The sequence below is a fragment of the Hyaena hyaena genome, unplaced genomic scaffold (assembly GCF_003009895.1).
Source record: "Hyaena hyaena isolate Hyena2069 unplaced genomic scaffold, ASM300989v1 scaffold_856, whole genome shotgun sequence".
Lineage (NCBI taxonomy): Eukaryota > Metazoa > Chordata > Mammalia > Carnivora > Hyaenidae > Hyaena > Hyaena hyaena.
This window is the reverse complement of record NW_024081491.1, coordinates 148,468-172,932: the sequence shown is the minus strand read 5'-3', so window position 1 is coordinate 172,932 and position 24,465 is coordinate 148,468. Positions and strand designations below refer to the sequence as shown.

General features: G+C 51.1%; 2 protein-coding genes across 2 annotated transcripts; both read left to right on the top strand.

Moving 5' to 3' along the window:
• Nucleotides 1-1,648: 1,648 nt before the first annotated feature.
• Nucleotides 1,649-3,760, top strand: HEXIM1 (HEXIM P-TEFb complex subunit 1). Its single transcript, XM_039220051.1, has one exon. It carries the CDS (start codon nucleotides 2,294-2,296, stop codon nucleotides 3,371-3,373), a length of 1,080 nt encoding a protein of 359 aa, XP_039075982.1. The 5' UTR covers nucleotides 1,649-2,293; the 3' UTR covers nucleotides 3,374-3,760.
• Nucleotides 3,761-10,452: 6,692 nt separating this feature from the next.
• Nucleotides 10,453-16,076, top strand: HEXIM2 (HEXIM P-TEFb complex subunit 2). The gene is given in 6 exon segments (XM_039220096.1): nucleotides 10,453-10,647; nucleotides 11,102-11,258; nucleotides 11,396-11,438; nucleotides 12,316-12,375; nucleotides 12,377-12,407; nucleotides 15,048-16,076. Coding segments are annotated over 6 exon segments (1,284 nt in total). The 3' UTR covers nucleotides 15,846-16,076.
• Nucleotides 16,077-24,465: the final 8,389 nt, after the last annotated feature.

Genomic DNA, 24,465 nt, shown 5'->3' with positions numbered 1-24,465 from the left:
CATGGGTCTGTGGTGAGGTCAGATGGTTCTGTGTGCAAAAACAATGTTCCATGTCGAACGTTAAGACATTGCTATTAAGGAAGAAATAGTTAAGAATAGGTCACTCACTGGGTGTGTGGCAAGAGGGAGATGCTGCGATCATGCTGACATTTTAGGCCTAAAGGATTAGAGCGGAGAGTTTGGGCTACTCCAGGGCCCTGTCCTCTCGGCCAGATCTTGGAATCTGGAGAATTTTCTTGAGACTGTGTCAGCCTCCCTCCTCCATGAGTCTGTCCTACAGTCCCAGGCCAGAAACCCCCTGTCCCCATTTCTGGGCAAGACTTCCTTGGGGAAGCCTCTGGCTCTGTTCCCTCCCAGTGCTGCCCAGCGCCCACTGATGAGGAAGGGCCTCTGCGGAGAGTACTGCTTCTCTCTCGGCTAGCCAGGGTTGATTAGTTAAACTCCGGATTAATTCTGAGCCCCATCCATCCCCCCTGAATCGAGGCCCACCAACTGGCCCAGAGAGCCTTGTCCGGCCTCAGGAAATGTTCCCGGTCGGCTCGGAAGTGAAAAACCCAAGTCGGCACCAGGAGGCCATTTTCTTTGACAGAAGCCAAGGCCAAGGCCCCGGGGCTAGGCCTTCCCGCCCCGGGATCTCCCCGGAGCCTCGGATGCACACCCCACGCTTCCCGGATCCCCGCCCAGAAGAGAGGCTCCATCATGGCCCACCGTTTTGCACCGGTCCTGGGCGGCGGCGGCCTTGAAGGACTAGGCCTGGACTGGGACTCGGCCAATTTCGCCCAGCGTCTCGAAGACAGTCCGAGGGTGGAAGTCACCCGGGACTCGAACCTGCCTTCTCATCCTCCGAGGCCTAGTCCGAGGTTGCTGCGCTAATGCAGTCACACTGTCCCTTTAAGACGGCACTTTTTATTCTTCATTTGTTTACTTCTTCATACGCTTTTCGTTTTTTACAATGTGTTCACAAGATCCTTCCGCAAATGTCGGTCCCAGGCACTAACCACACGCACCTTGAAGACATTCCTGCAATCTTAACAATCCAGAGTTATTGGCTGTAGGCCAATATCTCTCTTTATGGGGTTTAATCCTTTTACACTTTAGGGACTACTTTTTAGGAATGAACCATTTTTGCTTTAGCTAACAAATGTTTATGACATCCAGAACCCTTCCGCTAAGGACAGAATACGATAATAGGCTTTAAAACGCACCTTTTCATAAAAATATTCTGTGTAGGCCCTCAGAGGCTATCGAATCTTCTCGTATTCCTGAAGCAGAATGGTATGGTCCAAAGCCCGCCCCATCTTCCCTGCGATTGGCTTTCCTTCTTTGGCGAGACTTGTGACTCCTGACCAATGGTCACTCACGTTTCTTTAGCGAGAGATATGCGATGGAAGGAGGCGGCCTGAAAGTCGCCCCCTACGCGTTCTGGGATTGGCCACGTCGCACGGCGCGCGGGGATGGCGGGCCTGAAGGATGGAAACTACGACTCCCAGCTTTCTGAGAAGGGGACTCCGTTACGCATGCGCATGGGCGGGGCAGAGTGGCTTCTATATAAAAGGGGCGCAGAGGGCTGGGAGGCAGCAGTTGGAAGTTGGCAGGTGGAGAGGCAGGTTGGGAGGGGAAGTCGGGGGAGGAGGCGGAAGAGTTGCTGTCGGAAGGGGGAGGAGGGAGGGAGGAAAAGAGGAGGAGGCGGTGGAGATCTGAGCTGAGCCGAGCATCGAGCCAAAGGGGAGATGAGTTTGTCTGTCCTCGGCTGAGGCTCCGGCCGGGCCTAGGGAACTGGGAGCTCGGGTTGGAGCGACACCCGTGGAAGTGGGAGGAGGTGGCTCTGGGACTTTAACCCCTTGTGGGCTCTGCGGCAGGGGATTTAACCCTTTGTGGATTCGGCCCCTCGGAGGCAGCGTCATCGGGTAGTTTTAACCCCTTCGGGGCTGGGTTTAACCCGTTGGACTTTACCTCATCTCCTTGCCCACCAACTCCTCGATCGTGGGGGCGCTCTGCGGGGGACGTTTGAGGTCCACCCCCTTTGCACTTTACGTCCTGTTACTGCTGCTGCACCCCCGTGGACCCGCTAGCTGGACGCGTTGTGGGCACTTAACCCTTTATTGTCTTGAGCGCTCACAAGTTGCAATTGGAGTTTGTTGACAGAAGGACTGGCTAAAGACGTCACTGCAGGAATTACAGACCGAAGAGGACTCTGCTGGACATTTTTTAAAAGAAAAGAAAAAACCTCTTTTTTTCCTTAAGGACTTACAGCCAAAAATTTTCAAACTTCGAGAAGAGGACTCTATTAGCCATGGCCGAGCCACTCTTGTCAGAATACCAGCACCAGCCTCAAACTAGCAACTGTACAGGTGCTGTGGTTGTTCTTGAAGAGCGGAACCCCGATCGCCCCCCAGGCGCGGAGGAGCGGGTGCCCGAGGAGGACAGTAGGTGGCAATCGAGAGCGTCCCTCGAGTCGGATGGCCGTCCGGGGCAGGAGGGGGAAGGGAGCTTGGAGCCCCAGCCGCCTCCCCTGCACACCCCGGTCCGTCCAGAACCCAACTGCCCGGAAGCAAGCGAGAAGGGCCAGAATAGGGATGACTTGTCCGCTGGCGGAGCCCCCCTGCCGGCAGCTGGGGGAGAACCGAGGCCCGAGGCCGAGCCGCTCGCACAGCCGGGTCATGACTCCGAGGCCAACAAGTTGGGGGCTCCTGCTGCAGGGGGCGAGGAGTCGTGGGGACAGCAGCAGAGGCAGCTGGGCAAGAAAAAACACAGGAGACGTCCCTCCAAGAAGAAGCGGCACTGGAAACCGTACTACAAGCTGACCTGGGAGGAGAAGAAAAAGTTCGACGAGAAACAGAGCCTGCGAGCTTCCAGGATTCGAGCCGAGATGTTCGCTAAGGGCCAGCCTGTCGCACCCTACAACACCACGCAGTTCCTCATGGATGATCACGACCAGGAGGAGCCGGATCTCAAAACCGGTCTCTATCCCAAGCGGGCCGCTGCCAAATCCGACGACACCAGCGATGAGGACTTCATGGAAGAAGCGGGCGAGGAGGATGGGGGCAGCGACGGGATGGGAGGAGACGGCAGCGAGTTTCTGCAGCGGGACTTCTCGGAGACGTACGAGCGGTACCACGCGGAGAGTCTGCAGAACATGAGCAAGCAGGAGCTCATCAAGGAGTACCTGGAGCTGGAGAAGTGCCTCTCGCGCATGGAGGACGAGAATAACCGGCTGCGGCTGGAGAGCAAGCGGCTGGGCGGCGACGACGCGCGTGTGCGGGAGCTGGAGCTGGAGCTGGACCGGCTGCGCGCCGAGAACCACCAGCTGCTGACGGAGAACGAACTGCATCGGCAGCAGGAGCGAGCGCCTCTGTCCAAGTTTGGCGACTAGACTGAAACTTTTGGGGGGGAGGGGGCACAGGGGACTTTTTACAGTGATGGAATGTAACATTATACACATGTGTATATAAGACAGTGGACCTTTTTATGACACATAATCAGAAGAGAAGATAATCCCCCCGGCTTTGGTTGGTTTGGTAAATTTAGCTATGATGTAGCTTGCGTGCTTTTCTCCTGTTCTTTAATTATGTGAAACTGAAGGGTTGCTTTGTTTTCCTTTTTAGTTTTTTTTTTTTTTTTTAATGTGTAAGTAACTTGACCAAGTTTTAATGCATTTTTCTGTTAAGAATCCCCTCCTTAAACGGAGCTATAAGGTGGCCAAATCTGAAAACCATTAAATTCATTCTAGTTATAATAAATTTAATATTTGTAAATGTAACATAGTTTCAGTGTGATTTCTAGAGCTAATTCAAAATAGTGCTGATTTATTTTAAGTGATTGCATTGTGGGGGGGGGTAAAGAAATTATTAGTTTGCAGAAAACAGTCTTTAATGGGACAGTTTTCAATTTGCCGATTTTTCCCCTGAATGGGTTTTAGTGTGCTACAAAATAAGAGTTCAGGCAAAATATAAAGATCTGATTCCGTTCAATACTTAAGTGTGCTTGCTTTCTAGTGCCTTGGTTTCTCTTTTTTCGATGCTGGAAAATAATCCAGTGTTGGTGTTTGGGGAGCAGAAAGTGGCTACAATCAGAAGCTTAAAATTTAATTCTGCTTCTCAACAGCCAACCTGATTTGGTAGTTTGGTGGGCTGGACAAATGACAGTCTCATTTCATTCTTCCAAATAGGTCTTTAGCAGCCTTCAGAAGTTCCTGGATGTCTGAAAGAGGCTCTTGGTAAACCCCTTGCTTTTTTAGTGCAAGCGGTGGTTGGATAAACGTGTGGCAGTTCTTTGTTGAGATGTTTCGAGGTAGGGAATATCGGATTTATAGAGGAAATGGCTGTTTGGGGCATTCCAAGGACTTACCCTAATTATCTACTACTTAGGTGCTCCCTATACTAAAAAAAGGAACAGGAGCTGTCCACCTTTTCATGAGGGTCAAGCCAAAATTAGAAATGGCCCCTCACTGCAAATGAAATGTAAAGCTTCTGGTTGAGGAGCTAAATTAAGTCCTTATGGGCCGGAGTGGGAACACTGCACATTCCTTGTGCAGTCACTATTCTCAGTCTCCTAATAGCTGCTTGGGTTCTTGAGTAGTTCTGTTCTTGAAAATGCAGGGAGGTCCTCAGAGTTAATTGCTGCCCGCAAATCAAAATAGTAAGAAATGAGGATTGTTGGCAGTCTCTTTTGCTCTCCTGGCCGCCATTCCTTTGCAATGTATTCAATAAACTTCTATCTCCTTAAACAACAACAAAATTATGATTGTTCCTTCCTGTCATCATGGTTGATCCAGCCTGTCTCCACCTGTCCCGTGTCAGTGTCTCCCTATAGCAAATGCATTGCTCAACTCATTAGCACAGGGGTTCCTTAACTCGGGGCCTTAGAAACTGCAGGGGACCTTGGGCTATATGAACCCAATGAGATTCTGTGTAGACTTGTGTCATATGTATGCTTTTCTGGGGAGACATTCAAGATAATCAGGAGATTGTCAAACTCCTTGAAGGTTAAAAACCTCTGCAGTGAAAGGGGGAACCACTCCCCCCCTCCAAACTCCCACTGAAAAGCTTGCTTTTGTAGCTAAATGGAACAGTGGAGGTGGCAGGAACTTCCAAGAGTGAAACGCACCTTATGATGCATAAGCGTTCACAAGTCAGTGAATCAAGGGAAATTTTGCTGGTCAAGAACTGACTCTGGGCCTTCAAAGCTGGACTAAGCTGGCCCTATTCTGGCAGATGGTCCACTGAAGACAATGTATGGTCAGTTTTTCCTTTGGCCTAAAATTACATTAAAGGTCTATTTTGAAATAGTTTTCTTCGTGTTTTTAATTTTCCTTCTGCTATGATGTCATGCAGTAGTCCCAGAAACACGGCTGCTTGGTGGAAAGGCAGCAACACTGCCCTCTGGCTTTATAGTGCAGAGAAGCCTCACTCTGCCCTGTCGGATACAGCAGTGATAACCTCTGACTGTAGAACTTACTATGAAGATAAATAGATTAAACTTTAATGATCTTGTTTCCCCTACTCTTAGTCTTGGAGAAACTCTAAGTACATTTACCGTCAGAAAAAAAAAACTATGTTTTACTCTTAGGAGACAAATTTAGTCCTGTCTTTGATAAATACACAGATAGTTTTAAGTAACTCACACACTACTTCTCATTTACCTGGAGATAGGCCATTTTCTAATTTTGCTTCCAAGGCACTTCATAATACATATTACATTTATGTTCTTAGAGTGATGAACTTTGCATGAAATTTTCTATCAACACTTTCTACACCAAAACACTTGACCAGTATATCACTCTCAGGGTAGAGAGAAAAGACTGAATTACTATTAAAAGAGGGGGCTGTGCTGACAAATGGTCCTCACGTCATTTGAGGATCTCTAGTCTTTCACTAAAGTCCTCTCTTCCAAACATTTTAACTGAACTGCCTAAAAGATCAGGCTTACACACTGGCAATTTCAGTTGGTTCCCTTTCTCATAGGGAGCCTGGGTATCCAGTGAAGGCAAAGTGCTTTCCCAACTTTGAGACCACTGGCTGGAAAGCTTAATCCTCCTTTGAGTGAGGAAAACTTTTGGGGGGTTAGTCTATAATACAAAGTGGGCCTCAGAAGGCAGGAGACAGATCTTATTTTTCGGGAAAGCCAGGGAGGTCCAGACTGGTTTAATTCAGAAAAATACACTAGGTATCTCTAAAAAAAGAAAACATAAAAATTAGACTAGTTTAAGAAGAGTAAAAAAAACAGGGTCCTAGTCATGTCCTTAACATATACTGGTAGTGCAACCCTGGAATCAACTCAAACTCTCTGAGTCTCATTTTTCATCAGCAAAATGGGGCTGTGCCTACTTTACAAAATTGCTATCAGGATTAAAGGATGAAAATGTGTTATACTAAAGTAAGCTACCATCGATATAATCGTTCTTCTTTTTTTTTTTTTTTCCAGTAATCTCTATGTCCAGTGTGGGCTCGAACCCACAAGGCCGAGATCAAGAGTCACATACTCCACTGACTGAGCCAGCCCTTTAAGACCAGAGCAGTTGCCCATTTGATCAATATTTTAATTTTCACTTCATCCAGAGTAAAATAAAAATCCTTTGGGAAAATGTAAATAAATATGACCCTAATGACTTCAAAAGTTAGAGGGGGAAAAAAAAATCAAAGAGGGAATACATAGAAATTAAAACAAACAAATAAACAAAGAAAAAAAACCCACAAGCACAACTGAATAGTTTACCTTCAGAAAATCAAGAGCTGACTATATTTAGTCAAACATTAGGTAAGGCACCACAGAATTCTCCCAGGCCACTTACACCGAGAACAGCTGGCCACAAATATTCACAACACCGTGATGGCGATGTTAGCTACAGCTGAATTAGTACTTGTACACTTGGGTTTGCGAGGTTAGTTTTTTGAAATTATTTTTTCAAATTTGACAAGAACATCGGAATAAAATTCCACTTTACTCTTCTTTCCCACATAAGGTATAATAAATGGCTGATGCTAGAAATGAAAAATAATTTTTAGAGTAAAGGAAATGTCAAATTCAGGCCCTGAACCCAGTCCAATCTGCTGACCAAACGGTAACAGTCCTACTTTACAACTGGGACAGTCCAGGCAGCAAAGGGTCAATTTGAGCCCATGGTCTTTGAATACTGGCAAAATTTACAACCTCATTCCACTTCTTGTTGGAAAAAAAAAAAAAAAAAGGCTGGGTTTAGATCAACAATTGAGCCCTCAGAAATCCTCCTGAATAAACTTTTTCTTGGGTTTTACCTAGAGGTGGTTCAAATATGACAAATGAGGTAACAAGGTCAAAGTCAGAGAATAATCCTAGTAGTTTATTAATAAACCTTTGCACACCAACAAAATTCTTTCAAACGGGTGAAAGAATTCAAATGCTGTTGGTAAGTTGTTTGGAATAGTGCTATCTTTCAACATAGCACTAAGAGCAGTTATGTTTGGCTTAAAAGTTTTTTCTTTTTTTTTTAATGTTTTATTTATTTCTGATAGAGAGAGAGCGAGCGAGCAAGTGAGCAGGGGAGGGTCAGAGAGAGAGGGAAATACAGAATCTGAAACAGGCTCCAGGCTCTAAGCTGGCAGTCAGCACAGAGCCCGATGCGGGGCTCGAACCCACGAACGGTGAGATCATGACCGGAGCCGAAGTCGGCCGCCCAACCGACTGAGCCACCCAGGCACCCCAAAAGTTTTTCAAAAAGAGCAAAAATTCAGAAGGAAATTGTACTCTCATCCTTCATGTTCTATTTGACACATCCACGGACTCTGTGTGAAGTGTTACAAACCCCTGGGTTTGCAGTGAGCAAAAAGGTATTCTGAAGGAAAATGTAGGAACTTGTGTGTCCTAGGCACAAGTATCTGAGAAAATGACAGCATCGCTGCCCTTGTGAGCTCTCAGTAGAATTTGTGCTAGCCTCCAGAGAGCCAGAGAAGGAGATTAATTTGAAGTCTGAAGCCTGTTTAAACATGGAAGTCCACCTACCTGGGTAACTCCAGTACAACGGTTAGGCAAAGGCAGGGGACCAAACTAGAGGAATAGAAAGGATTGTCTAAGAGGTTAGTTATGCCTTCCTATTTCTAAAAGTGTACTTAACAAGACAACAAACATTGGAACAATTTAAAAAGAGAAAATTCAAAGAGAAAAGAGGGCGAGCTCTAAACACAATAGAAAATTGGGTCTAATTGTGGAGATCAAATAATTCAGAAGGATCTTCCTCCTAAAAAGGACCTGCTGCAAGGAGTCAATCCTTCTCACCACGGATCTTGCTCACACAGAGCCACCAGGCCGCAGGAGCGGGCCATCAGGGTAAAACACACAGACCTTCCTAGTAACAACTGCTTGGTACACTAAGAAACCGACCCTCATTCAGCCTAGTTGGATGGCCTCGCTTTGCGCTGCCAAGGGAAACCAGGGCCACATTTCAGTAAGGCAGGCCTCCCAACTACCCCCAAATAACCTCTGAAGCAAAAGTTCTAGATTCCCAAATAATGAAGTTTTCCTAAGTAAACGTTTACATAGCTACTGGAGAGTAGTTACTCCTCAACATATTTATGAGGGAGGCAGCAGAGATATTTTCAAATCAGGAAATTGGGCCATATAGGTTTGTAGCCTTTGTCATAAACCCCGAAGCAACTCATCTGAAAGGGGAGAGCTGAGAAGGAAGTTGAAGGTCTGGTTGAACATTAGATGAACAATGGACTCAGCAACAAAAATGACCAGGTTGGCCTCATCTTCAGGACCTGGCCTCCGGCCAAGCCAATCAAGTCAGTGGTAGCAGGTACAGAAATAGAACTTGGGAGTTCCTAACTTCCAGTCTTGTGTTTTGCTCAGAAGATAACCAAGAGAGCATTATTAAACTGGATTTATTCCCAATTTTTCTTATCAAGGAATGGAAAAGCTTCAGGGTCAACCTTAAAGATAATAACCTGTCAACTGTATAAATGAGTAACACATTTCTGCACCTGGCACAGTGCTGTGTACCCAGTAGCATCCAAAAGTTTAACCGTATGACTTCACCATGGAAGATGAATCACAAGAGTCTGAGATCCTCCTCCATTAAATTCTTGACAGAAGAACTACAAAGATAATCTTTAAAGCCCCATTCAGCTCCTATGACTATTTAACTGAACTCCTACCAAATTAATGTCAGCTTTTCCTAACTCCTTCCCTTGATCTGAAGAACAGTGTAAAATTAATATGATGTAAATCAAATCAACCCACAGTTATGAATCAAGTGTACTTCACTTAGTGGTTCAAATTTTGGATTAAGAAATCAAGTCAGTGGTGATCACCTTGTCACAATCCAGTTGTAAGACTTTCGCTGAGAACATCTGGGGAGCAGGGGGGAAGAATATAAAGTTACGTAACTGTCAGTTACAACTTAAAAAATGATTAACAGGAGGAGAAGGGCTTCAGTTATCAAAAACCTTCCAGGGTTCTTGCTATTAAAGCCAAAGACTCAGGAATGATGTGACCATGTGTAATTGGCAATGAGATTCATTGCAAGATAACCTCAAAGGTAAAGTTCACTGCCCATTCTCATACTTCAGAGTCTACCCACATGTAACTTCTAATGGATTATTTTCAAAACAAATTATTAAGATGTCTCTGAACTGTATGTAAATCTCTCTAAACTTGGATTTCCAGCAGTAGGAAACAAGATGGTTTAATCTGTAATCCAAGGAAAGAATTTCACATCAAACTGCAATCCTTAAGAAGCTGCCATAACTGTTAATATAAGGTTGAGTATTTATTCTTTTCAGAGCAGGTCTCCCCCAACCCCCTAACGCCACATATACGAAGTTGCTCAAAAATGCAATTACTATCTTGGTAGCATCTGGGATTCACAGAGGTGATTCTCAATTACTGTACTTGGAAATTCGTAAGATTTTCCCTAGTAACAATGCGCCAGTGGCGAAATACTCCCCGTTTTGTTCAGTTTGTGGAAGAAAAGTTCTTTAAACTGGAAAGAATTTGTAGTCTTATAAAGATTACGTTGGAATTGGTTCGTTCTTTCCTCTAGGAGGGCAGCCATTTCTCCAAAAGTTTTGGTAAAACTCATGGCTCGGATTTCAAAACGCAAACAGATGTTCCTGAAGCATCCGAAACGGGCCACTCCACGTTTATTCCCAGAGCCGTGGCCACTCGGTTTTTTTGTGTCCCAACCCCGTAAAGGGTAAAACCCAACCTTTCTTTGGTGTGAACTTTCAAGGGACGTGAACAGCACATTTTTAGAGTTTCCCAAACTGGCTGGGGACGTGCAAGGTCAGGTCATTCCGACAATCGGGGCTGCCTAGAAATCTTGAGGGCGAAGCGCTCAGAGATTTCCAAGCACGAGGCTCGCCAAGGTTTCCACATGCCTCTATCTACCTAGTTCCAGGGGGGAATTGGTGGTTGCTACTGTAAGAAGGCCGTTTCCTTCTCGAAGCCCGGGATGGCCTTGGTGTATGGGGGAAGATGGTGGGTGCACCCAGCTCGGCGCCCTCCGGGGCCCCCAGCTGCCTGCCTCGCCTAAGGATGCACGACCAGAGCTGGGACCTCCGCCCTCCCCCGCGGCGCCAGTCTTTGGAATCTGGCGTCGCCCCCACCTCGCCCCTGGAAGTGGGGGTCCCGCACCGCTGGGCCCCGCCACCATACCCAGGCCGCGTGGGGGTGGGCAGAGCTGGCAGAACTCGGCCTCAGGATCTGCGTCTCCCGTGGGAAGAGCAGAGGGGAGTCGTCTCGCCCCAACTGGGGTCTCGGGGAACACGCGGTAATTGCCCAAGAACCCCGCCCTCTGTGAGAGGCGAGGCTGCGGGGCTGCCGGGACGGTTTGAGAACCGGGCCCGGCCGGGGAGACTCCAACCTTCACCCCCCCGGTCCCCGGTCCCACTCCCCGCCGTCTCCCGGCGCCACCACTTCAGGCAGCCCACTCGGCCCGGCCTCTCCCCGCGCCCGGACCACCCCCCACGGGGTGCTCTCACTGCGCAGCGAGTCCCTCCGCTGCCTCCTCCCAGCCCAAAATGGCGGCGGCGGCCACCGATCCTTCTCGTCGCCTTCCTCTAGGGCCGAGGATCCCTCCGCACCACAGCCCCGCCCCCCTCAGCCGGATCTATTTTCTGTCCAGAGAAGATTAACGCCATCAATGAACTCTTTAATTGAGCTCGGAAGGCGGGTGCTGTTGTGCTTCCGCCAGCTATTCGTTGACGAAAGTGGAGATATTGGCAGACCGGTTGACCAATCAAAGAAGGTGTCGGTGAGCGCGGGACGCCACTCACGCAAGGGTATATGGGTTTTGGAGTTCTTGGTCTGAAGGTAGACGTGACAGGCTCTTGATCCGTTTTTCCAAAGCTGGAAGAACTACAATCCCCGATAGGCACTGTGCTGCCAGGTTTTTCCCCTCCCCCCCCCCAACCCTTAGTGCCCGAGCGGCTTGACCAGAGCTGCTACAATTGCAGCAAGAGGTAGGGCTGAGGCGTTGGGAACTGCACAGACAGGAGGTCGGTCGCACAGAAAGACACACAGATATAGTCGTGTGCATAATCCTTGACAACAAATAGGTCAGTTCTGCCTTTGCAAAATCTCCTTTCTCGGACTACTTCCCCTCTTCCAAGGAATCCATCCTTCTTCCCTTCCAGCTGCATGTAGTGTGAAGACTCCTTCGCCTCTCCTCCGTTTCCCGTCCTGAGAGGAGGGAGCGGGGAGGCAGCCAAGCCCAGGAGATGATAAGGCTTCAGCCCCAGGCTCGGCGCAGGCCACAGCTGTGTTCCTCAGCGCTAGGTTTTGGAGTCCAGCCTGGGGGGCAGGCAGGGGGAGGGGTCTGCTGCCGAGACGGGGGCGTCTGCACACAGTGAGGAAAGGACCCCTTGTAAAGGCCGCTTCATATTTTCTTGTTAGAGCCACTGACCCACTCCCTTGCCAGCCTCTCCAGGTCACTGCTGTGTCTGCCTCCTAGGACAGCGTCCTTTACCCCCTTTGGTTGTTAGGGGGCGGGGGCGGGGTGCTGGGGCAAGCTTAGGGCTGGCTTCCTAGCTGCCAGCCTGGGCCTCAGTGACTTTTAGAACAGTATAGGATGTAAGCCCTGGCCTGGGGTCTGAGGAACAGGACTGGGAAGCTGGCCCCTTATTCTCCTTTTGGCCCCCTTGCTGACTGGAGGTGTGAAAACCAGGGTGCGCAGGCAGCCTTCAGGGCCTTGATTTGATAATCAAAGTGTGCAGTTCCAGTGCTGCAAAATGGCTGCCGCTGCCTTGGTGAAAAATTCCTGAGTAGCAAGTCTTCCTGAAAATTCCCCTGTAAGACTGAGTTTTCTGTTATTTAAGGCAGGTGTCATTAAAGTTAAAGGCATCTGCTGAAAGATTTGGAACAGAAGAAGGTGGCTACTCCGACCCAGACCAACTGTAACACAGTCACCCGCAGCCCTGGAGCAGGCCAAGGTAAGCCCCACCTTCCCAGCCACCTGAGTGCCCTGACTCGGGTCCTGCTGGCTGATCTCAGGTGTGTTGGCAGGTTTGGAAAACCAGTATTTTTAAATGAGTCTCTACTGTGCAGTGGGCAATATGCCGGATGCCGAATCTGTGCTATCTCATAAAATCCTGGGAGCCCTTCAAGGTAGGAATTGCTACTTCCATTTCAAAGCAGCTAAGGTTCTCAGAGCTGAAATGCCTTCTCTAGAATCAGGGAGCTAGCAAACAAAAGATCCAGGTGTAAAGTTTGTTTTGATTTTGTTTTTTGAGAGAGAGCACGCGTGCATGAGAGAGAGGGGGGGAACAGGAATGAGCATGAGCGGGGGAGGGGCGGAGGGAGGGAGGGAGGGAGGAGGAGAGAGAATACCAAGCAGTCTCCACGCTGTCAACACTGACTGACGCAGGGCTCCATCCCACGAACTGTGAGGTCATGACCTGAGCTGAAATTGAGTTGGATGCTTAACCGGCTGAGCCCTCCAGGCGCCCAAGATTAAATTTAGGGACTTCCGACAACAGAACTCTGCCTTGCAATTTGTCAAAGCTGAGGACCAAGTGTGACACAGGGGAAGCAGTTTGAGCCGCTGGTTCATGATTTGGGATGGGGGTTGGGGTTCACACACTGTCCGGGAGGGAGGGAGACATGGATTGTGTCAGACTCTCAGAAAACGTCACCTTCTGATATGGCAACAGGAACCCACACCTGCTTTGCCCATACTCTCTCTTGCTGCCCCGCCTTGCCTATTCTCCCCTGGTTTTCGAGTCTCTACAGACGAGCAAGGAACTCCGCTCCTCTAACCTACCCTAGCTAGCCACTTTCAGCGCTTGTTTAACTTGGAGTTCATGGTAGGTCAGGATTAGAAGTTCAGAGAGGGCGTATGACTCACCCAGATCACACAGCTTATCTGCAATAGTGGGAATGGTGGTAAAGGGACAAGCCTTCAGGAGGGAGGCAGCACGTGGGGCTGAGGGGCGGGGCTGGTTTGGGTGCGGGGAAGGGTCATCAGGGGGGTACACGTACTGAGGGCTGGGGGCAACTGAATGTGCACACACAAGCAAGCCACCTTGCCTGGCCACTGCCAGGCGCCTGGCTTCTGGGCTGGGCCAGAAACTCTGTCTCAGGAGGCTGAAGACACTGAGTGGAGATAAGGCCCGCTCTGGATCTCTGATCTCCCTGCAGGTGAAGTAACAATACAACACAACAAACAGCACACACACGTACTGCGTACTCACAGGAACATACTCCATGCCAGATGAGGAAGAGGGCTCCAGAGCCCCTAAAGCACACACAGCACACTCCCAGCTCTCAGGGGGGCTGCATACATCCCCGGATGTGCACGCCGTGCTTGTAGGGACCGATGCTCGCAGATCTCTGAACGTATGGACCTACACTCAGATGTCTCTGAGCCGTGGTTACATCATAAAGCAATAGGCTAATGGTGGCAATTATTATTAGAATTCCCCAAACCACAAACATAGAGCAATTCATTCCCCACCCCATACCCTGAGTACTCCCACCCTTACCACCACAGAGATAAACACATGCTCTGTACACACACTCCTGACAGAATCCCTTTCCACCTCTTAGATAAGTTCTAGAATGCTGTCAGCTGCAGACTAGAGGGTCACCCTTCCTCTCCCTAGTCAGGGCCTCTTTCCTGCCGCTCGTGTCAAAGAGTGATAGCAACTTCTGCTTGGGATAAACACACTCCATCTTCTTTGCCCTAGATCAGCAGAAAGGAGAGTCTCACATCCCTGTGTTTTTTGGGTCCCCCTCTGTTATGGGCTTTATGATAGTTAACATATGTGTGTGGAGCACTTACCTTGGGCCATGCACGGGGACACAGTGGAGAACTGGACAGACTGGACACATTCTTATGGGAAGCAGACAGATGGTAAATAGCAATGTGGTAGATGCTACGTGGGATGTTAACTGGGTCCTATGATGATGTCACGGGGAAGGGGAGATGGAGGTGGGGATCTTTAGATAGGGTGGTCAGGGAGGGCTCCTCGGAAGAGGCGACATTGGCACTAAGCCCTAAAGAGTCAGCTATGCAAATACCTGCTAGCAAGATGGGCTACATAATTTGTAGGGCCCAGTGCAAAGGGTTCTTTATTCAAAAATTGTTACAAAGTTCAAGACAAGGACAGCAGAACATTAAGCAAAGCGCGGGGCCTTTCTGAACAGAGTGGGGGTGAGGGGCCCTGAGAGACCGCGCAGGTTGCTTACTCATGAAGCCAACTCTGTCTGAAGGACAGGCTTCCAAGAAGGTATCTGATGAAACAAGTGCGTCGGGACCCACTCCCCAACCACTCTCCCATGTCCTACTTCATTCAGTGTTTGTGGAATACCTGCTCTGGCAGGCGTGGGTGGAGAAATTCCAGAGGGCAATAGCGGGCAGCACTCCTGCTGTTGTCATGAGTTTGCTTGGGGAGGGTTGGGGGGCAGACAGTAGTCGGGAAAACCCACAAATCCAACAAATAGTTGCAGAGGGTGAGAGGCGGGAGAGTGACCCCGAGTCAACTGTGGGAAGTTTGGCCTCAGGCCCAGTGGTTGTAGACACCACCCGGGACAGGCTGTCTGTGATTCATTCTTCCTTGCCCCCTGTTTAGACCCCTGGTGCTCCTGGGAGCCCCCAGACACCCCCAGAGCCTCATGACCCTGGTAGTTCCCTGCCCCTGACACCCGGGCTAGAGAGCCACTCAGAGGAGGAAGACCCTACGGGCGCTGGCGGCGGCCTGGGCTGGAGCAGTAGGGGTTCCCGGACCCAGAGCCCAGGGGGCGGCCCCGTGGAGGCTGTGCTGGGCCGGAAGAAGCACCGCAGGAGGCCTTCAAAGCGCAAAAGGCACTGGCGGCCCTACCTGGAGCTGAGCTGGGCCGAGAAGCAACAGCGGGATGAGAGGCAGAGCCAGAGGGCCTCCCGGGTCCGCGAGGAGATGTTCGCCAAGGGCCAGCCCGTGGCGCCCTACAACACCACCCAATTCCTGATGAATGACCGAGACCCTGAGGAGCCCAACCTGGAAGTGCCCCATGGGGCCTCCCAGCCGGGCTCCAGCGGGGAGAGTGAGGCGGGGGACAGCGACGACGGGCGAGGCCGGGCTCACGGGGAGTTCCAGCAGAGGGACTTCTCCGAGGCCTACGAGCGCTACCACACGGAGCGCCTGCAGGACCGCAGCAAGCAGGAGCTGGTTCGAGACTACCTGGATCTGGAGAGGCGGCTGTCGCAGGCCGAGGAGGAGACCAGGAGGCTGCAGCAGCTGCGAGGGGACCCCGGCCGCCTGCCCTGCCGCCAGGTGGAGGAGCTGGCCGCCGAGGTCGAGAGGCTCCGGACAGAGAACCAGCGGCTCCGGGAGGAGAACGCGATGTGGAACCGGAAGGGCAGCTGTCCCGATGGGGAGCCGGGCACCTAGTGGGGCCCCCCCACTCAGGTCACCCCAAGGAGAAAGTCCCGTTTCATACACACTCAGGCCGCTGGGTCTCAGGGAGGCAGGCGGCAGATGGAAACCACTCCCAGGCCCCCCACCCCGGGTCCCCCGAGAACAGCTAAAATCGGTTGAGCCTTCTACCTTGTCATTCCCATAATCTGTTCTTTGATGTCTTCCTATTTTTCTCAAAGAAATTAAATGATTTTCCGGAGATCAGGTGGGAGTGGCTAGGATTGATTTCACTAGGGCTGCTCTGAGAATTGAAGCACATTTGTTCCAGAGAGGTTTGGGACTGGGGTCCTGGTCCCGCCTCGCCCCAAGCCTGGGTTGGCCAGCGGACCTCTGTGTTAGGGAACTGCAAGGGCCTCCGGATACCTGAATGCTGCTCTGTGTGCCCAGGAACAATCAGACTGCTCTGAAGGTCTTATAGAGGAGGATGCGGGGCTGGGAGGAGGGCTCAGGAACCACGGGGTTCAGCCAGAACTTGACTTCAGAGGCCAGATTGCTGGGAGGAGCTTGGGGTGTCCCCTGGAGGAGAGAGGGCTGGGACTTTTGGAGGGGTTCCTTTGGGGCTTGTTCCCCAGCTCCCGGTATTCTCCTTATGCTCCCCATAGTTTGGAGGGCCCGGCTGGGTGAGGGCTGGGTGGCTTGTGTCTCCTTGTCCTTGACAGCCCGCTGCCCCCCACATCTTGAAGCCTGTGGTTGGGCGGTGGGAGGTTAGTCACCTTTATCCCCAGACCTCCTGGAAGGGCACTTACAAGTAAGCCCTCAAGGGAAGTTTCCTCCTACTGGAGGAAAAAAAAAAAAAAAGGCCAAGAGGCAGAAGGGGGCACTTAGTAGAGCTGGTGGCCTGGCTTTCCTGGTGCTCACTGTGCATCTGCGCCTCCTGCTCCTCTTCACCTTGTCCCCTGTGAGGTCCCTTCTCTCTGAGGTGAGCCTCTCCCCTGTTTGCATAATAGAAAGCTGAGTCCCCTGGGATAAGGCAGATGCCACCAAGGTGCCGGGAGTATTGGGCTCTGAAACGAGCTCACACGCCCCATCACTCAGACCCAGCCTTCCCCAGACACCAGTCTCCCTTCTGTCACCCCTTCCGGGCGTCCTTGTCGGCCTGGGCCAGGGTGGTGGAGGGGGAAGTTAGCCAACGCACCAGGGAGGCTGTGTGGTTCTGCCACCGTGCACTGGGAGGGGAGGGGCGGAGACCTGGCCAGCCCCACCTGGCTTCCATTCCAGGAAGACTAGTGTTGTCAGACCACATTGGGCAAGAGAAGGGCTCAGGCCTCGGAGCTGCTGGGATGGAAATGTTGACGAACCCTGTGTGTTGCCAGGATAACTTTCATTTCTGCCCTGCCACACCCAGGCCTGGCCAGCGCCTTCAACAAGGAAGCAAGGCGAGAACAGATTCTGGGGAGGGGTGGGTTTCAAGAAAGAGTAGAATCTTCTGTCCCCGAAGGCAGGTGTGGGAGGGGGGCGTTCTGCCCCTGGGAGCCCTCATCAAAGAGTTTAGCCCCCTTCTCTTTGCTCTTGAACAGCTCAGGAAGGGCCAGAGGAATGCTTGTCCCCACTTTGCAGATGGGAAATCCAAGGCTCCGGGAGGGTGTGGCTTTCCGAATTCCTAGCCTGCCTTGGGTGGGGGAAGGTGCTAGCCTGGGATCCAGAGGCCCCTGGGCAAGGCTCAGGCAGCCTCCCAGCTGCTGCATTCCTCAGCAGGGAGCCCAGAGGGAGAGGGTTGGGCCAGGACTAAGGCTGTTTACCCAGAGGCCTGTGTGTGTGTGTGTGTGTGTGTGTGTGTGTGTGTGTGTGTGTGTAACTGGGAGGGGTGAGAAGATTCCAGAGGGGGCTGCTGCTGGAGTTGTTGGGGGAGGGTGCTGGGGCCATGCCCAGGAGGGCCAGAGTGTCCTGAGTAAGCAAGAGCCCCATACGGGGGAGGGGACAGGTGAGGAGTTTGGCCCTTCTTGGCCCAGAAGCTGAGGGAGCCTGGGGATGGGAAAGCTACCTGCTGGCCCTTGCCTGCCCAGACACACTCACACACACACACACACACACACACACACACACACACACACGCCGAAGGGCTCTTGGTCAGGGCCACGTCAAAGTGGGTTAATTTTCCCAAGATTGGTGGAGGACAGGATGGGACAAGAAGAAAACAAAGGAGAAAAGTGTGAGCTGGGAAAGTGTCTTCACTGAGGGGAGTCAGTGAAGAGTCCTTCCTTGGCACCTCCTCCCAGCATCTGGTTTGCTGACCTCAGTGGCCTGGAGCCCCCGGGTTGAGCTGGAGTGTGTCCTGCAGTACTGGGCCAAGTACTGGGCAGAGGCCACTGCGCTAGAGGTGGTGGCCAGGTGTGGGTCCCTTTCGTCTTTTCTCTCTCCGGCTGCCCCGCCCGGAGGCCTGGGCTTCTCCCTACCCCACCACAGTGACAAGGTCCAATTTTACAGCCTCTCCTCTCCCCTGCAACCTACATACCCCCTTGGCTGGGGAAAGCTGGGCTTAGACACACTCCCCTTGCCCCTCCAGGCCTTTCTAGAGCAAATTCTCATTGTCTTACTTCCCTCATGCCCATTTGCTTTCCAGGATCTTCTTGGTCACCTGGGTCAAGGGAGGGAGGCCCAAGGGCAGATATTTCACTGGAGTGAAGCTTCCCACCACCCCTGCATGCCCTGGCCTGGGATCCTCCTTCCTTCCCCAGCAAGGACTGCCTTCACCTTGCGTGGAAATTCCTGTGTCCAGAGGAGACAGAAGGAGTCTGCCAGGAAATGAAGAAGGGGGTTTGAAGTGAAGAAATCAGTGTGAGGTCAGAGGGTGGCCAGTTCCTACTGCTCCCTGTTGGGCTCAAGCAAGCATGGCACTGGCCCTTTAAGTGGGGGTGCCAGTCAGTGCCCTCCCCCAGCCAACCCAGTTTGTGGGCACACTGAGCATGTGCAGGAGCTGTGCAAGCACAGGCGAGGGAAGTGGGGGGATAGATTCCGGAGGGAACTCCTCACCCCCCTACTTCCTGTAGCTGCCCCCACTCTCCTTCCTGGGTCTGACAAAGGAGCTCATGGTGTCACCCAGTCCCTTCCCCCACCCCAGACCCTGGTGGGTGCTGCCCTCTCAGGACCCTGGGCATGGAGGGGGTGAAAGGCAGGCCCTCTGGGCCCCCGGGAAGCAGGGCAGCCACCCTGCTGCCCTGAGTGGCATGCAAACTCAGCCCAGTGCCATCCTCACTTCTCTGATGTGGGCGGTGGATAATCTTCCTGCTGCTTAGCATGTTTGATGTCATTCCATTGGTGCCAGGCTTTTTAAAAGAAGCATCTACCTGTGACAAAGCTCTGCTATGAAAATTAACATCAGCTAAAAAGATGAGGTCCCTACCCCCTCCCCCAGGAGCTTCCAGTCTAATCTCTGAGAGGAAGCAAAACAGCTCAGAGGCTACTAGTGCCTGTGCAGCTCCCTCCCTGGTTCTCCCCCTTCCCCTATAGGCAGCTGTCTCCCCCAGTTCCAAAGCTCAAACTCTGCTGTCTCAACTGGCTGCATCCTCCAGACCACCCTCCCTCTTACCTGCCCCCCCCAAACTGCTCTGCTCCTGCAACATCAGAATGTACATACAACGTCCCCTCCCTCCCCCATAACTCAGCCCTCCTTCACTTCCCACCTGCCGAGAGAGAGAGACAGAGAGACAGAGAGAGAGAGAGAGAGAGAGAGAACAAGTGGGGGGAGGGGCAGAACGAGAAGGGGACAGAGGATCTGAAGCAGGCTCCCTGCTGGTGTCCAAGAACCCAGGAACCATGAGATCATGACCTGAGCTAAAGTCCCAAGGCTTGCTTAGCTACTTAACTGACTGAGCAACCCAGGCACCCCCCTCTTCCTCCTTTAATCTCTTAGCTACAGGTACCCTTATTTCTAAGCGAGGTGAAATTCACATCACATAAAAATCATCATTTTAAAGTGAATGACTCAGTGGCATTTAGTACATTCACAATGTGTGCAACTGCTACCTCCGTCTAGTTCCAACATTATCACCCCAAAAGGAAACCCCCGTCCCCATTAAGCAGTTACTCCCCACTCCCATCTCTCTCTAGCCCAGGCAACCAATCTGCCTTCTGTCTCTATGGATTTACTTACTCTGGATATTCTGGTGATAAAGCCAGGAGGGAAAGACTGATGTCCTGGGGCCTGTATCCAAAATGACCTGAGATTTATCTGAGGGCCTATTGTAGAGGGAGGACTGAATCAGGAGACTAGAGACCTGCCATCCATCCCTGGAGCCTCCTCTCCCTTGTTCAAGGACGTGGGAGGCTTCAGGCCAGTCCAGGATCCCGAGCCCTCCAGGGCCTGTCCTTGGCCAGGGGGCTTGTGTCTGGGACCAAGCTGCCTGAGCTGAAAAATAGAACATCTCCTTGATCCTCTTGGCTCCTGCCTGCCGTCCAAAGGTCCGGGCAGTGAAGGTGTCCTTGGGGGACAGTGTGATTAATACTGTGGGGTTTGGGGTCAGATGCTTGAGGCAAGGCAACTTTGGCTCAGAGAGGTTGAGAAGCTGGCAGCCAGTTCTGTCTGATTGTGTTTGAGCTGTCGACCACTGCTCTCTTCTGTCTTCGAAGAGATAAAGTAAGTTAAGGGTTTAGCAAAGTGCTAGTGGTGTGGGAGGTTCTCTTGGATGGAAGGAGCCATAAATCTTACTACTTGTAAGTGCAGGGTATTGCACCATCAAGAGGTGAAGTGTTCCATTCCAAGGTGGTTCTTGGGAGTTCCCCTGGCGACCCCCTTCCCTCATCTTTTGGAGATGGTTTCCTCTTTGCCTTCTCCACTGGCCTTGCTAGGATGACAGCCTTTGTGGAGGCTGAGACAGGCTGCCTGGACCTTGAGCCCCTAGGGCAGCTGGGAGTAGGGAACATGGATGCCCCCTCCCCCAGATAAGGCCATGTTATTGTTGTCTTCACCTGGAGCCCAGCTTGCTCACGTCTCCTTGGCTGAGCGTCCACCCCGGCCCCCAAACAGAAAGGCCTTTGTGGACCCAGGGAAGGGAGGGGGCTGCATCGGGCGGCCTGGCAGTGGGACAGGGTGAGCAGCTGGTTCCCAGTTGCTTGCTATGTCCCAGCTGCCTGTGAGCATGGACATTCCAGAGACCACCTGCCCCAGAGATCCTCCCTGGACCCTATCCAGGAGAGGATGCCCAGATCAGCCCTCAAGGCACCTGCTGCTCCCTGCCTCCTGTGGGCCGGGGTGGGTGCCCTCCCCTGCTCTGTCCTGACCCTAGGGGTTCCCAGAGGAAGTTCCCAGAGAGACTAAGTCCTGAGGGCGACATTATGAGCCACGTGGGCATCCAGAGCCACCTCTGCTACAGCCTGCCGTTCCAGAGAGAAGGAAGGAAAAAGGGTCTCCCTGGGCCCATAATTCTCCCGGTTCTTGCTTCTTCCAGCTCTCTCTCTGGGACCCTCCTCAGGCCCACACACACCCAGTCAGCCATTTGGACTCCCTTACCACAGCGTGAGGACCTGCGCTGCTGGGCTGGCTGCCTCCTGCCATTGAGTCCTGAGGCCCCACCGTCCCTTCTAGCTAGACCTCCCTCCCTTTGCCCCTCAGTCCTAGCCTCAGGTTCAACCCTCTTGGCCTTTGAAAAAGAGGATCTTTTTCCTCTGGGCCCCTGGTCCAACTGGCCTCACTTTTAATGCCCGCCAGCTTTGTTTGTAACCACAGGCATCGCCCCTCCCAGGGCTCATCCCACCCCCAGGACCCACCCCTCCCCCAACAACTCCAGCTTCAGGACTTCCCTGGGCAGCACTCCTCAGCTGCCCTTCCTCCTCCCTCCCCTGGGCTCCCCATGCTAGAGGCCTTCCCCCTCCTCCCTTAAATGGCTACACAAGTGTGGCCCTAACACCTGTTTGACCACCATTTGAAATTTCAAGTGGTTTTTGTTTTCTTAACGTTTAAAATCAGTGCTCCTAATTTTTTAATGTTTATTTATTTTTGAGACAGAGCACAAGCAGGGGAGGGGTAGAGAGAGAGGGAGACACAGAATCTGAAACAGGCTCGAGGCTCTGAGCTGTTAGCACAGAGCCCCATGTGGGGCTGTCACTCACAGGCCATGAGCTGACCTGAACCCCAATGCTTAACCGACTGAGCCACTCAGGTGCCCTTGAAATTTCACGTTTCTTGTAAAACTACTTTCACGTATACATTTGTGAGTTTTCTGTTCTACTAGTTCTCCATCTCTCATTGTCTTTTTTTTTTTTTTTTTTTACTAAAGATTCCTGGATATCCTTAGATTTTTAATTTTTTCTAGAATACATGTAAAAGCAGCTTGTCCAGATCTCCTCCTCAAAGCATATCTCTCTTCCGCCCCCTTCTATGTCTCTATCTATTATCTATCTATCTATAAAGATTTAGATAGATATGCAGATATAGACATAGGTGTAGGTATCTTCAAGAGGTTTCTAGACATTACCTAATTCTTTTTTTTTTTTTTTTTTAGTTTATTTTTGAGAGAGAGAGACAGAGCATGAGTGGGGAAGAGGCAAAGAGAGAGGGAGACACAGAAATGGAAACAGGCTCCAGGCTCTGAGCTAGCAGCATAGAGCCTGATGCAGGGCTGGAACCACAAACTGCATTTTTTAGTATATGTGCTGCCGAAGCGAGCACTGGAACCACAAACTACAAAATCATGACCTGCACCAAAGATGGACGCTTCACCGACTGAGCCACCCAGATGCCCCAACATTACCTAACTCCATGCCCTATCTTTAGGCTTATCCTAAAGATTAAATATTTCTAAATCTGTGACTCTTACCTCTCTTATTCTTTTTAAGGGTATGGTCCAGTGGCGTTAAGTACGTTCATACTGTTGTACAGCCCTCACCACCATCCGTTTCCAGAACTTTTTTCTTTTCATCTGCCCAAACTGAGGCTCTGTGTCCATTAAACAATAACTCCCCATCCCCCACCCTACCCCCAGTCCCTGGCAACCACTATTCTTTTCTAGAAGTCTTTTGAGATGATCGCTTCCCTGCTGCTTTCCATCCAGCTGGAGTCCAGTTTCCCTCTCCTTGCAGTGCTCCTTTGTCCAAAATATTATTGCCTTGTGACTGGACTGCCCATTGGAATCACCTGGGAGAAAATTTTAACGTTCCCACCCCGGGAATTCTGATATAATTCTTCCAGGAAATGCCCTCCGGGCGTCAGAGTTTTTAAGGTTCTCTGGGGGATTCTCCTGTGCACTCAGGGCCGAGAGCCACAGTGCTAAGTTCTCTCTGCCCAGCTTTCTGTGGCCAGGAGACCCACGATTGAGGGGGTGCCTCTCACTTGCCCACATCCCTAGGAGGACTCCAAGAAGGCATGACCTCCCCGCACAGATGCCAGACAGGGATTCAGGGTGTTTGGAAGGCATGGGGGTGGGCAGAGCCCAATTTAAAGAGGAAGGAGGTATTTCCTTTCAATCTCTCCAGAGATTCCTGGCCTCCATGGATGTGGCTGGGCTTATGAGGTAAGAGCAGAGCACATGCTTGAGGGTCCCTCCAGCAATCAGATTCTGAAATCTTGCTGCAGCAGCAAAGCCACCCTCAGCATGTGAGTGATGACAACTTCTGTCTCATCTGCACAGGGTGGCCTCTGGACTGGGGTTTGACCCATGTCTCCTGCCATTGGAATAATCCAGAACAAGTGCTGTGTATGTTTGCTGGGAGTTTCAGAATCAAATGCTATCCTTGCTTCCCTTTTCAGTGCCTTTTTGATTTTCCTCCACCCCATTTCTTCTTGCTCACCCAGAGAGGAGGGAGGGAGGAAGGGAGGAGGGAGGCCACTTGGAGGCTAGTTCAGGGAGAGTTCCCTAGAGCCAGCTAGGCTTTTCTAGTGGGGAAATTAAGAGCACAGACTCTGGCATTGCACGACCCAGGTTCCTTGGTTTTCGGCCAGGTCACTCCAATCTCTGTCTTCTCTCTGTGTGTCTGTCTGTGTCCAAATTCCCCTCTCCCCCTTAAATTTTTTTTTTTTTTGTTTAAGTGTATATATTTATTTTGAGAGAGAGAGAATCTGTGCTGTCAGTGCAGAGCCTGATAGGCAGCTTGAACTCTTGAACTGTGAGATCGTGACCTGAGCCAAGATCAAGAGTCAGTGCCCCCAAAGTCCCCCTCTTTATAAGAACATGAATCATATTGAATTAGAACCCACCCTAAATACCTCCTTTCAACCTGATAACCTATGTAAAGACCCTGTTTCCCAAAAAGGGAACATTCTAAGGTATTGAGGGTCAGGATTTCAGCATGTCTTTCTTTTTTTTGGGGGGGGGGGACTCAATTCAGTCCATAACTCTGGCTGTTCATGCTATGCCTTGCACTGTGCCAGGCAATGGGGATGTCACAGTGAGCTCGACGGACATGATCTCTGTCCTCATGGACCTTACACTTTCTCCTGTTTTTTTTATTGATAGCTTCTTCTCTCTCTCTCTTTTTGGTTTTATTTATTTATTTATTTAAGTGGGATCCACACCCAACATGTGGCTTGAACTCACCACTCTGAGATCAAGAGTCATACATTCCACCACCTGAGCCAAAGAGGTGTGCCCCCCCCCCCCCCCCCCGGAGCTTTTTACTTAATTCTAACTCTTGTTCATGAATCACTCTGGAATCTTCAAAC